This window comes from Erpetoichthys calabaricus, chromosome 4, assembly GCF_900747795.2.
Source record: "Erpetoichthys calabaricus chromosome 4, fErpCal1.3, whole genome shotgun sequence".
NCBI classification, from domain to species: Eukaryota; Metazoa; Chordata; class Cladistia; order Polypteriformes; family Polypteridae; genus Erpetoichthys; species Erpetoichthys calabaricus.
In genome coordinates this window covers 236074062-236089255 of record NC_041397.2, presented here as the reverse complement: position 1 = coordinate 236089255, position 15194 = coordinate 236074062, and the positions used below count along the sequence as shown (strand labels likewise).

The 15194-nt window shown below is 37.4% G+C and overlaps 1 protein-coding gene across 3 annotated transcripts in view; it reads right to left on the bottom strand.

The window, feature by feature from the left end:
- Positions 1-15194, bottom strand: part of LOC114650674 (cilia- and flagella-associated protein 44) — a 106460-nt gene that overhangs the window by 50911 nt on the left and 40355 nt on the right. For all 3 annotated transcript variants that reach the window (XM_051927052.1, XM_051927051.1, XM_028800457.2), the window contains 4 exons: positions 14106-14261; positions 12199-12246; positions 9636-9735; positions 5010-5104 (listed from right to left, as the gene is read on the bottom strand). In XM_051927052.1, the coding sequence (XP_051783012.1) occupies positions 5010-5104; positions 9636-9735; positions 12199-12246; positions 14106-14261 (399 nt within the window). The remainder of the gene's footprint in view (positions 1-5009; positions 5105-9635; positions 9736-12198; positions 12247-14105; positions 14262-15194) is intronic.

The following is a 15194-nucleotide window of genomic DNA, read 5'->3' as shown; positions in this document are numbered from 1 at the left end:
CACAAAAAAAGCACACAAGGAGGATTTTATAATATCCATAATCTTGGACAACTAATAAGTACTCAATGCTGATTTTTATCATTCCGTTAATTCCCATAAAGCAACACGGTAGCAGTCTTAAACAACTGGCATGACAAATTTGCAAAGCCCATAGCAAACAAAATGGCTCAGCAGTAAAGAATGAAAATAAATCAACTTCAAAATGAAACTAAAAGTAAGAAAAATTGACAAAAATGAATTTTGTTATATGAAAATTTTTTTAACGAAACCATATAACACAAATATTCTGAATCAATTCCTCCTTTGTCCACTGGCCATACCTCAGTTACAATTTTAATGAACTTTTAATTGGTCATGTGAAGTTAATTTTTGAGATCAATTTTATCTTATTGTGTAAATAAAAGTATTTGCCTTTTCCTGATTTCCTCTAGTATTGCAATTTTTGACATTAAATGTTTTTCAGATCTTCAACCAAAATCTAATGTTACATAAAGGCCATAAGAGAAAAAAATATCACATTTTTTACTTAATGTATGTAACATCCATCCATCCTTTATTAATATTAGATTTGGACTATTGACCTGTAAAAGTTTCAATGAAAGATGAAATGAGGGATTACATCAGTGAATATACAACTCCAATTTGGAAGAAGTTGGGATGGAATGGAAAATGCAAATAAAAACAGAAAGCAGTGATTAGTAAACACATATAACAGACCATTATCTGATGTTACAGCTAATGAATTATTATTATTATTATTATTATTAATTGTAATTTTATTTTCAAAAATAAATAATTATTTTCATTTGATACTTGAAACATATTCTAAAAAACGCTTGGACAGTAAAGAATTTATCACTTGGCAACATTGCCTTTCTTACAACACTTTTCACAACACTTAATAAAAGTTTAGGTATGGAAGACACCAATTTATTGAGTATTTCAGGTATAATTTTGTCCCATTCGTCTTGCAAATAAGTCCATAGGTGTGCAACAGTATAGGATCTTCGTTGTCACATTTTGCATCTCAAAATGTGCCATACATTCTCAATTGGGAACAGGTCACAACTGCAGGCAGTCCAGTCGAGCACCCACACCTTCATCCTATGCAGCCATGCCTTTGTAATGCATGTAAAATATCGTCCTGAAGGCAGCACATGTTGCTTCAAAATCCATATGTACTTTTCAGCATTAATGGTTTCTTCACAGAAAGAAACTCTTTGTTCTTTTCTTCTTTGGCCCAGAGAATATGAGATGCATTTATTCCAAAAAACACCTGAAATACTGATTCATCCAACCACAACACACATTTCCATTGTGTGATGGTCCATCCCAAATGCCTTCTGGACACTGTTAATATCCGGCTTCCCTTTAGCACATTATGGTTGTAACTGCCATTTGAGTATGTAACTACATACCTTACTGTGAACCTTGACTAAGGTTTGTCAAAGTACTACTGAGCCCATGTGATTACATCACTTATTGATGAATGATGGTTCTTGATAGAGGGAATGGAGATCTCGGGCAGTCAACTCGGCCTTGCACCCTTGCCCTTTATGCACCAAAATTTCTTTAGATTCCTTGAATCTTTTCATTATATTATGCCCTGTTGAGGGTGACATACCCATATCCCGTCAGATCTGTCTTTGAGATACATTGCTTTTAAACTTCTGAATTATTTCCTTGTGTAATAGTGGGAAAATTAGTGGTTTTCGGCCCCTCTATGCTCTTAAAACAATCGCCTGTTGAACTGCATTTGTTTCTGCTCACATCATTATTTTCTTTTTTTAACTCATTAATAGACCTAAATTATCCCATCCCAAGCCAACTTTTTTTGGAATATGTTGCATACCCTCAATGGTAAGAATGGATGTATATTTATTTCTATAAAAAATGAAGTTAACCAGACTAAACATTAAATATCTCGTCTTTATACTACTTGTGATGGATTACAATTCAAAGTGAAGTTTGAAATCACTACTTTCTGTTTTTACTTTAGTTTCACCTACTATCCCAACTTTTTCTGAGTTGGGGCTGTAATTGATATTTGGTTTATTAATTTACTTTAAGCACATTATAATCCAAAATATGTTAACTGCTCTGAGCCTATAGTTAGTAAATAAAACAATATTAAAAATAAATTAAACTGAATTCTATTTTAACTAGAGTCAAGTGCTGTCTAAATGGTTTTATTGCCTTATTATGTATATGCACATTATGTGTGAAAGTTGAGACAGAAATCAATTAAGATTTACTGATCGTTACACAAGACAGTATTCAGTAAGTCCACTTCATAAAGAACTGATGTCATATACAAGAAGAAGGCGCTTTAAGGCACAGACAGAATTGTTCATCTAAATTAGGGTTTGCATTCCATCAAACAAGCCAGAGCTGATAGATGGTTATGATGATAAATATTTTAGCGTGTGAGGAAAGCCACAAAGAATGAGTTGTCCAGTTTTGGCAGAAACATCCAGACTGCCTGCAGTAAGAAATCATGCCATTTGAGATTGTCTTGACCTCATCATGCTGGGTAAGAACCTTAAGCTCAATTATCATTTGTTACAGTATATAAAAAAATTACATATCTAAACTCGTCAGCTCTACCTTTTAAGAAATAACTTTAGCAAGCAGGTTGAGGCAAATGTAAAATTATGTGTCTGTGAGAATCCAAGCAAGAAAACTACTGATGATGCCAATTCCTCACAACCACTCACATACAGTACATAGTATAAGAGGCCAGGAAATTATTTCCACTTATTACAGCAATGCAAAGCAAAAGTAGGAAACAAAGCAGAGGCTGAGAAACACACAGAGGACAGAAAATTTAAAAATAAAGCAGCATGTGGCATCTGCTACTATTTGCCTATAAAACGCTTCTGTTTAATTACACCATAGGCTTAGGGTCACATTGCACAGCATCCCTGAGAAAGTCTATTTTGAATTGCTAGAATGTATATTTCACTTTACATGCTTCCATAGGGAAAACATACTGTAACATTCCTTTTCATCTGTACATACTGTAGATGATACCCAGCTACGCCTTTTGCTTTAGACCAAATGATGTTTCTCTGATTGTGTCCATGAATAAAAAGGATAGATGACAACAATTTGTCTCTGAATACAGAAAAATTTAAAAATATTATTTATTGGGTGGGGAGGGGGGGGGTGATACAATCTGCAGAAATGTTCTGTCATTATTTAACTGAGTTGGGTCCAGTTAGTTTACTAAATTGGTACACAACTAAAAGCCATGTCACATTACATGACTTCTCCAGTGATTTCCATTTGCAGGCTTCACTTACACAATCTGAGCGAGTCAGAGGCAGCCATGGAAAGCTCCTATAGAAGAATGGGACCAAAATCCTTGCATGAAGCACTAGATTTACCAATCAGTGAACTTCCCTCTACTCACCTATGGCTGTGAGCTTTGTAGAAGTTGTCACACGTATGCGCTTAGGGAACAACTTATGGGTTTAGATGATGACAATGTTACCCTGGACCAACCGAGGGCGCTAAGCAATAATGGTATCTCTTCTCCTTTCCCCTCTACAGAAAGGAAGATTGACGTGCCACCATCTATGACGTCACTTCCGGGGTCAGCCCATCTGTGTCCAGGTCTTCCTTCCAGAAACCGCAATATACGAAACCACCGCCAATCTGGGGTAGACTCGACCAACACAACAGGACTAGTCTCGACTTTGCGTTAACATACGTTTTCCTTAGCACCTTTTGCGCTCCTTATAATATATAAGGTTTACCTTCGGGTGCCCCAGACACTTTATGAACTTCTTTGTGTTTTATTACACAGTCAATGAATTATTACAAGTAGACTCCACTGACTTGTTGGGTTCACATTTAAATATAAGGATAGCAGGTGAACAGTCCATGATCGCCTGGGAGTACAGCCCCTGCTACTACTAGTTAAGGTTTTTTGGGATGCCTTGAACGGTTTCTGTGGCAGCTGCACTACACCCGGTCAACTATGAGGTTATAGAATCTTTTGAAGGAGTAAAAAAAACTGGATAATCAATACCGGAGAAGCAAATAGAAAATGAATGAACTATACAACATACTTTGAAATTATCTTGTATACTGATCTGAAAGAAAATGACTATTTCCATTATATTGAAAAACTGTTTAAACTGCATCATCAGATGCAGACTTTGATGCTAATGCAGGGCCTCTGAATTTTATAACCTTTTTATTTTGTAACCACAATCACCATGCATGTGGGAGTTTCAGTACTGACAAATTAAATGTCTTTTCATTTTTATCTTTCATTATCTGTCTTAATCTGAGGGAGGCATTGTGGTGGAGTGGCTCATGTCTAGACTGGGCTGTTCTTTATGTAAACTCTACATGTTGTTCTTGTGTCTACATGGGCATTTCATTCATATGTTCTTCCATATTCTGAACTTAACATTTCCACTATTTGAGTGTAGGGAAAGTATGCAAGACAGGATGAAAACGATTACCCTTGAATTGTAGGAGACAGCCACAGGTTCAGTTTAGAATTACAGATCAAATTAAAAATTAGGAGGGAAACAGGTACACAGAGAAAAAAACAAACTGATAGAGGGGATAATGCAGATTCCCAAAAACACTGAATTCTGGTTAATATCTTGTAAAACCCTTTTGTCGAGTGCTTTATTTCTTAAGATCACTAATAAAGGTGCTAAACTGTTGACAATTGTTAGAAATACAGTAAATGATTAGGCTTCATATCATCTTGATTGAGTCAAGTTATTCTTAGAACACAGAATTCCATGTCGCAGTCTCAAGTTTTATTAGTAGCCTGGAAGAAATGGCACTTTATTTTCTTTCCCTAAGAGAGCTTCCCCAAGTGACTAGTACTGTTACTTGGTTATTATGGCTACATAAAGGAGAAATTCGTTAAAAAATACAGAAAAAAAAATCAAAAATCCTTGACCATTTTATTTAATCCTCAAATTAATGTAGCCGGTAAAGGAGAATCTGACTCATATGCTGCTTTCAGAGGTACTCACCACTCGAGGGGCCCAAGTGAGAAAGGTTCCACCTTGCTTGAATCGAGTAAGAGTTACTTCCCTTTTATCAACATAGTCATAGATTCTCACTGAACCTAAGGTCAACAAAAAGATATGTTGTTAAGATATGCCATTTATCCAACTTTACATTATCAAACCAAATTATTCCTGTTTAGGGTTGCAAAGGCCCCACTTTCGAAACATGACTATTTTCAAACCAAGCCTAAATATTTTTATTTTTTTAAATCCATTCATTTTCTAACCCTCCTATTAAGCACAAGGTTGTGAGGAGCTGCCTTTCCTGGCAGCACTGGGCACAATGCTGGACCCTGCCCTGATTGAGCTCCAGCTCATTTTAAGGTTCACTTACACAAACACATGCACAAGACCACTTTAGGTGCATCAGTTACCTAATCCAAACACTTGTGTGATGTGGAAAGAAAACAGGAGGCAACACACACATACCAGGAAAATGTGCAAACTACTCACAGACAGAGACTGGGCTAGGTTTTGAACCCAGGACTCAGGAACTGTGAAGCAGCAGTGATAACAATATTTTATATCCTTGCTAACTAAAAAAAGGAAACTGGTTTATATGGAGGCCCATCACATTTGCTCCCTGACAGTTTAATACAGTTTTAAAAGATTTTATAAACATTTTAAATTATTCTTGTTTTTTTATAAACTCATAATAAACTAATATAGAGTACTTCTGAAAGTATACTCATAAATGTCTATTTTAAGGTAAGATTTTATATAATCTCAGTAACTACAGTCCTCGGGACAAGGGACTATGTCTCTACTTTTGAACTGTAAAATTCTTGCACTTCCTGCCAATTACTTCACGGCCCATCCTGAAGTTTAAACTGAAAATGTTATTTTTCTCTTTGTTTATTAATGACAAAGTACTCTATGATCAGAACAATGGATAACAATGGTCAGTGGTCAGTGGTGATGCCAAACAGATCCAATATCCCAAATGCAGAGGTTCGTTGTTGCTCTTGTTTGCATTGCATGTTCTTTGCCTGTATGTTTGGGTTATTATCTGGGAATTCCACTTTTCTCTCACATCTGAAAGATTTTCATGTTAGTTTAGCTGGCAACTCTAAATTGGCCCTATTTTAGTGTGGGTATGGGTGAGTGGGCCATGTTATATACTGATCCTGAGGAAGGCTAAGCAAGTTTGAGAAAGTTATGTTATGTAACACACCAATACACTAATTTATAGTTTTGAGTACCTCTTTTTGGTTTATAACCCTACTGTGGTATATAATCTTACAAGTGCTAATAAAGCCACCACCTTATATGTTAAACTGGCTTAGGCAGATATTCCAGACCAAGACCAATTTATAAAGTACAACAAGATATTGATGGGTGTTATGGTGGAAGAAGGCTGCAGTGGGACAGTGATTGCCAGTTGGGTGTTTTTCTGTTCCAGAAAATGTTCAGTGTGCACCCCAACTTCCCATTGGTAGAAGCCATCATTTACAGACATCAGTCAAAATTTCCAATAACACTAACACTGCCCACAAGACCAAACAAGCACCACCACGCTGCAACTTCCCTTGTTTGGCATCCGAATCTCACTGCGTAGGTTATGTAATATATATCACCGCAAAGATAGGCTCCAGCTGCTCTGTGACCCTTTTCCAGGATAAGCAGGCTAGGAAAACAAATAGTGAATGAAAAATATTCTAATGTTGCTGAGAATTTGCATTAGCTTGGGGAATCAGTCAGACACCATATAAGCTGTCATTCCATCATGCAAATGAGCAGCTTCAGGGATCCATTTAAAACAGGCAAACCAGCTGAAGTCTCAAAATAATTCCAATTTGTGCAGCGACAGTGAGCAACCAATTTAAGGACAGTGATCTACCTAAAAGAGTGCAGCAAAGAGAGAGAAACCGTGGGCAGTCGGAGTCTGTGAGCACCACAGTAGCACATAAATGCACTCTTCCCAGTCAAACTTTGCGTATGATGTAGTGATCAGTCTACTGTCTTTCAGCTACAGTGCACTATTGAGAAACGAGTTAAAGTCAGGAATATCATGCGCCTGCTGTGAATATGAGTGCCTGGCAGCTTTCTTGTGAAGTGAGCAGGATGTTAGAAAAGTGACTGCTGCAGTTTGGTGCTTTGAGGAAATTTCTGTAAATGTTTGGAGACGATGATGTTCATTTACTGTACATTGACAATACACCCAACCCATCTGTGATGGATGATATCTTCAACCATGAACTCAGTCCTAATGGCAATGTGAATTGGTCATCCGACTTTGACACAGATAGTGAAACCGCTGCATATGACACTGTACGACCGAACCACCATGTCTTGGTGAATTTGGTTGAATGAAGCTTCAGTGAGGCAAAAAGGTAAAATGATTCCAATCAACTAGAAGCACAACAAACATGTTAGCCTCGGAAGCCTGTTTAAAATGCAACAGCTGTCACATGGGGAAGTCACTAAGCCATGTGCTATGACAACACAATAGGTGCATTGCTTATGTGGATCAGGCACTGACATTCTACCTTCTCATGCTTAAACAACCAAAAAAAATATTACAAGAAAAGCGAGCAAAGAAACACATTTCTACTGTCCCGACTGCAACATCAGGCTGTGTGTTGGTGATTGTTTCAAAACATATCATATTAAGGACATTTACTAGATCTATATTAGTACAGCACTGGACACTAGACATACGTTTCCTATTGTATTTTGAGTTTTTGGCTTGTTTTTCTGGGGGTAGACATAACACTAAGGATACTGCTAATGGTGAATCTGTTGAGGTGAATTAGCTCTCAAGATTAAATCCTTGGTCAACGTCTTTGTCTACCTATTAGCATCAAAGGGCAGCATATCACCTTTCACCTTTATCTCAAAGACGATCAGTTGGTTGTCAATGTAAACAAATTTCAATCCATCTTAGAGGTGCCACTGACTGCTATCCCCATGAAACACAAGCACATTATAATGGGATGACTTAGACTGAAGAATTTGGGGTGGAAATAAGCTGAGTTGTTCTGATAAAGAAAAAGTGTGGGACCCCCAGAAGGATCAAAGTTCATTTTGAGTGCTCAGCTAAGCTCAAAGACCTGTCATCTACTGATATCAGTATTAAAAAGCAGTGGAGGGCCCTCACATCCATCATACATTAGACAATCGCAGAGTGAGTTGGCCTTATCTCACTTTAACATTTTGACTGGTTTCATCCAAATGGAGCAGACATTTAGGGCTTCATAACAATGTCCCAAATCTAGAGCCTAGAAGAAGATTAAGAACAAATGTGTGTGCTGACTTTCTATAAAATGACAAAACCACCTTTGTGGGTCAAATACCACGTCTCATAGAAGTTCTGGGAGTCTCTCCAGAAATTAGCATCTTCTTCCCAATCTCCCGGAAATCCCTCCTGCAAACTCCAAGGCCACACAACCTCAAGGTGCCCATTGGACTGGAAACCCCAAGGGGGACCACAACCTTGATACCAGCAATCCCTAAAACAGCCCCTACACACAGCTTCTTGGTCACTTTACTGCATACATGCCCCTCACCCAAATCTCCCTGAAGTCAGTTCTGTAAGGGCATGTTGGCTGCAAATGGTCCTACACTTCTCTTGTCCAAAAAGTAAATATCTTTGTAGAATGACAATTCCATATTGCAATAACAAAGGAGGAAGTTAGAAGGCAGAATTTAGGTAGTTTATAGTAGGCAGAAAATATAGCCATGGGTGGACCACCAAACCAAGATAATCTAGCAGTGAGCAAAAAAAAAAGGCCTTTGTCCCACGCATGGTCCCTACCAACATTCATGGGATTCAGAGGGTTCTTTCAAGTGTGCATCATATGGCAGCGTCAAGAAATCACTCATAAGATCAGAAAAATACTGAATTACTTCACACCCTTGGGGGACGCAACATTGTAATATGGGACAAGAACCATTTCCTCATAGTGTGGCAAAAAAGCAAAAAATTCAACTTTACATAACCTATGTCACCATCTCCTTCAGGAAACTGTACTGGCAGGTCTTTGGGAACCACTCCTTCAAGAAAGAAACCACGATCACGGTCTATGAGGCCCTCTTCATCAAACCCTCCTATATAAATTCATTTCCTACATTACATGTCCACTGATAACTCCTTGATTGGAGTTGCTGATGAGGACAGATGCATACATCTTAAAGATAGGGGATAATCCTCTTATAAGAATCTGAATAAAGTGATAAAAAAGAACAAGTTTAATCACTGCAAGTAATATCTGCATTAATGTAAGTGGTCCTACTGTTTAGGTCTCACGAGTACTGGAAATGAACTGTAAAGTATAAGATTAATCCCACCACCTTGAAACGAAAAGCTGCTTACTTAACATCATTGTGACAAAGGTAGAAAAATGCAAAAAATATTCTCAATAAAAATAGTGTAATAGTGTAAAATACCTTGAAAGGGGAGTCAATACTCAGTAATGTATAGGTGTTAAATTTAAGTAAACCATTTGAGAACAATTCAGTTACTTTACTTTTCTTTTCTAAGTATACTACTTGAGATTTGTTAGTTGCTGTCAGTGTGTAGCAGCACACACAACCTATTGCTTTCTCACTGAATCTTTTGAAAGTCTTATTTTTGAGAAATCTGCTTACGGTCATGAGCAGTGGTAGCCATCAGGTGGGTGGAAGGGGAGACATCAACTCCTTGGATATTCCCCGCATGGAATGAAAACAGACACTCAGGATCTTGAGTCTGAAAAGATGGCAGAGGTTATAGAATGTACCGAAATACATAAAGAGGCTTTGTTTGAAACAGTTTGCTCATAAACACATTTATATAAATTAAATGAAATCAGACAAGTCAACAAGGTATATATTTCATTTGTTCTAATTCACTTTTTCTTCTAATAGTGTTTTTTTTCAATAATATATATTACATTTGCTATAGTTACAGTTCTTGTGTCCTCTGGCGGATTGACTAATGAAGGACAAATTGTAAATCGGTAAACTAAAACATATTTTATACTTTTGATGACATGCAGGGTGGCACACTAAATCATTCCAATGGCGTGCATATGTCAGACTTGATGAAGTTATGCACATTAATATTTTTTTCCATTTGAAGAACACTATGACATGGACATTAAAAACAGATACATTTGATTTACATCAAGTTATGCTGGAATAAGCAAAAGAATTACAGAAAAATATGCCACCAAAACCTAAACTCAAAAACATGTATCAATGATTGTTTCGACTATGCAATTAATACTATAATTCATTTAACCGTTCAAACATTTTTAAGCTTGCTTTGTCTAATTGAGGCTGGTAAGTGGCCAGAGCCTTTCTTAGTCTTCAGCATGAACAATTCTCACCACATCCGGATGGGCTTAAACAAACGCTGCAACCTGTCCAGTTGTACCCTTATCTGTTATAGTTCACTTCAGTAACAAAGTGAAGCAATGTGTTTCGAGAGATAAAATGCCTATAACTAATAATAATAATAATAATTCATTACATTTATATAGCGCTTTTCTCAGTACTCAAAGTGCTATCCACACAGGGAGGAACCGGGAAGCGAACCCACAATCTTCCACAGTCTCCTTACTGCAAAGCAGCAGCAATAACTAGTAAAAAATAACATTCGCTCTATTCATTAGTCAGTGTAGCCAACTTATTTATTTCCAATAGATGGAACGCCTAAATACTGCATATATTTAAATTACCATCAGCCATATGTCTGCATGTACTTTAGCAGAAAATACCCCAAATACCCCAATTCACAATTTATCATAAGAGACAAATCAAAGAATACAATTCTAACCCACCCACATGGTCTTTTGTATGATGTTTCTGGTGTGGCCAAACTTGAAAGCCCACTCACTGAAGGCTCCAAATAAAAGCCCAACTTCAAGAATAACACTGGCAATGTGGGAGCTTTGGTGCAGTATTTTGTTCTGAATGTAATATGCACATTTCATAGTTTTACTATTTTTAAAAGTTAACAACACAGACATATAAATTAAAAATTGTTGGCTCAAACTATTAGTAACTCCCTATTTTCTATTAATAATGGTATTTGCAAAAGTAAAAAAAATAAAATGATTCATAATAACAACAGTGACCGAGGCTCTTCGGTATACAAGTACTTGGGTTGCTTTTAGTCCGGCCATTTAGTTAATCTGCACTAACCAAGAGAAATTATCAGTGTTGGGGTCTTTACACTCTTACACTTATCCCAGTGGACTGGAGGTGAAACTTCATTCAATACATGAACCTCAAGTCAAAGAGGAGTAACGCAGACTATGCAATGAGCAAGGCAACAGTGGACCACCTAGTCCCCTAGTGGCCAGGGAAGGAAGAAATTAGGTTTTTCTTCTGGTATAACCTTGGAATAGTGATGCTGATTCTCTGGACCAAGTGGATCCAGGTTACACGTTTCAGTCACATTTGATTAGGTAACTATGAGTACCTTCTATTGGGATTGCAGGAACATGTCCTTCAGAAAGTGAATTTAGAGGTAAACCCAACACATAACGGAAGATTTATATCTTGCAGGTTTCTTAGGAGTACATGAGATGGAGGCAGTTGATGGAGAATATTTAGGCTACCTTACTCAGTTTATTAATATTATGAATTTCACCAGGGCAAGGAAGGGAAGAGGAGGATGGAAGCATGCGCTGATAGTGCGTTGCCGCATCCACCACATCACCCGGATTGGAACCCAAATGCAGCGGGTGACACCGCAGCACCAAAATGGAACAGTGTGAGGTTATATTTACAGTAGTTGGAGTGCCAGTCCTGCCACCAACCCCCCAGCTTCCCCTGCAAGTTGAAGGACCTGCTTGTAGGCCTGGATGCAGGTTAACATCTTACCCAGGACAAACCGATTGCAGGTTAAGGGCCTTGCTCAAGGGCCCAATGGAGTAGAGTCACTTCTGGCATTTAGGGGATCCAAACCGGCAATTGCCGACACAGATACCAAGGCAAGAAATGACAAAAATGTATGCTTGGTTAGACTGGTCAAATAATGCACGAATAATAAACAAAATTATTCAGATATCATTTTACTTCTAACCCCTTTAGAAAATTTTGAACTATTTAGATTTTTAATAATACCTGTGGCTAGCTTCCAACTAAAACAGAAACCTCCAAATTCAAACCTTTGTTAAAATTTCAAATTTTAACTTATGTTTTTAAAACATACACTACTTACCATATTTGAAAATGAAAGATCTAGTTTCCAAATTGCTCCATTAGCATCCTAAAAAGAAAGACATACACATACACATTGAATCTTGAGAGATTTTCCAATAATGAAGACTTATCTACAGCAGATCCATGGTGTCCCTGTACCTGGGTGCCAATGTTATGGTATGTAATGAATTTTAAAAAATATAAGTATCCTGGGAATAAATAAAAACACTGAACAAACATAAAAACATTTGACAAGATAAGATAAGATAAGATAAGATAAGATAAGATAAGATAAGATAAGATAAGATAAGATAAGATACAATAAGATAGGCTGTTTAAAATCTCAATATGGGGGAAGTACATCAGATACAAAGTTACATTAAACATATAAAACAAAACAAACCTAACAAACATCCATCTTACAATAAACATATAAGACTACAACTTTCTCCTTGAATTCTCTGTACTTATTTGCATTAATGGTTTATTCAGCATTGGCCCAAAAGAATGCTTTACAGTGATCCCTCGCTATATCGCGCTTCGTCTTTCGCGGCTTCACTCCATTGCGGATTTTAAATGTAAGCATATGTGAATATATATCGCGGATTTTTCACTGCTTCGCGGATGTCTGCGGTCTACAGTACGTGTGTTTCCTCAGTTGATTTGCCCATTTGAATTCAAACAAGGGACGCATTTGAATTCAAACAAGGGATGCTATTGGCGGATGGCTGCGAAGCTACCCAATAAGAGCACGCGGTTAAGTTCCTGTGTGCTGCTGATTGGCTCATTGACGGAGTGCTGCATTAACCAGGAAGTGTAATCTCACTCATTCAGCATTAACGTGCCCAAGCGCCAACAGAAGATGCAAATGATTGCAGAAAAGGTAAAAGTTTTTGTTGAAGGAAGGAAACGGCTACACCACTGCAGGACACCATTACAGCATTCTTTTTATTTAAAAAGGAGGAAAAGCATATAAGATCTACGGCTGCAGTTTCCTTTAACCAGGGCGCAAAACGAGTTGCAAGTGGACATGATAAGGCAGTAGTATGGATGGAATCTGCTTTAGGGATTTGGATTGAAGAGTGATGGAAGAAGAACAACGGCGGTGCTAAACAGTCGCCTGAAGAGGCTCCTTTAGAAGAGCTGTAATGCTATCCTTTGTTATGCAGTAAAATTAAACTCATCGTTATCGGACAAGTCGTCGTGTCATTGTTGGTGAGTAACCATAATTAATTATTTACGTACAGTACTTATTACATGTACATAGTTTAGTGTCACTGTACACACATTTTACTGTATACAATTTTTCTTGCATTGTACGTATTTATTGCTGGTGACCTGTCTGTCGTAATGGCTGTAACATATGTGATATCGGAGACACTCGATATCTTTAAAATAATATTTAGGTTTTACTGTATGTAAACTGTGTTTACATACATAATTTCAATGAATCTTACCTAATATCTAAGAGAATACAAAGGGTTTATGCTGTATAATTGTGCGTGAAATGTTTATAATAGTGTGGGAGAGTGTATAAGGGCTTAAAATATATAAAAATAACCATATAAACATATGGTTTCTACTTCGCGGATTTTCTTATTTCGCGGGTGGCTCTGGAACGCAACCCCCGCGATGGAGGAGGGATTACTGTACACATACTTAACTTGCATTGTAGGATAATTGTTGCTTGCTTGATGTGAGAATTTGAAACTCAATATGCAGAGCATATGTAGGATCTGATTTGTTTTCATGGAGGTTGTCTAAGGGTGGTCAGCTCATAGGAAACAATTTCTCTTACTCCTGTGATTTTTCAGATATCCATAACATTGGTAACAACTAATTAACCTGATACTGAAAAACAACTGTTAGCATTATTTTCTAACTTTTTATTCCAAACTTTTTCATTTTACCAAAATATGGATGTACCTGAGCATAACACATGAACTGATCAGTGTTGGAAGTCTTAACCATGGAGTAGAGGCTCACATTCTTTCCCACCACCAACTCATTCATTGGTTCAATTTCAAAGAGTCCACTGTCATCTTTTGAATCTGCAATGTCAATAGCCTCAAAGTCCCATACCTGAAAGAACACCAAAAAAGCATTAGAATTGGACTGCTCCCTGCGTACGCACCAGACATCCACAAGACCTTTCAACTAAGTTATGATACTTATAATGAGACACTTCACTGAGATTATTCTGACCAATATCACTTTGCCTTAGCCTGGTTTGCGCTGCTCTGGAGGTCTACAGTAGTTGCAGATTTCTGTTGCTTTTCATTTAATGATCCACCAATATTCAGTGTCTGTAATGAATACTCCAACCAATGTCCACTTGTAACTTATTTCTTTCTGAACTTAAATTACCTAAAAAATCTAAGTTCAGTCCAGATAACCAAGGTCGGCACTGAGGAATGGTGGGAAGTGAACTCCATTACAGCTGCAGGATGCTGAATCCCATCCCTTTCACTGTCTGTTTGACATTTGTCTGCTCTACCCAGGTCTACATGGGGGTTTCCTACAGTATCCCAAAGATCAGCAACTCTAAATTGCCCTAGCGTGACAAACTAGGCCCTGAGATGATTGGCATCCAATTCAGGGTTGGTTTCTCTCTTCTCTTTAAAACTGTATTAAGTAGATTCATAACATGGAAATGTGGATGATCTAACTTCTGATTGTTGGATTGGTTGGACTGTGAAACCCAAAGTGACTGCAGCAATCCAGTGCCAAGCATACCCACCTCTGATTTAACTGCACACTGATACCTAGGTAACCTGTTCTCAGAATAGAAACCATATATAATTTTATCTTTATAAAAGCCATATATATTAAACAACAAAGGAAAAAAACACAGTAAGAGACACAACAGCATTAAAAACATTGATGGCTGCTACACAAACATCAGATTTTTCCATTTTCATAATATGATATATACATTATGTGCCTCTAATATAAATTATATAAATATTGGACTGGCTCTTGAAATAAGGCTAACAAAGGGATCCCAGAGAGGAA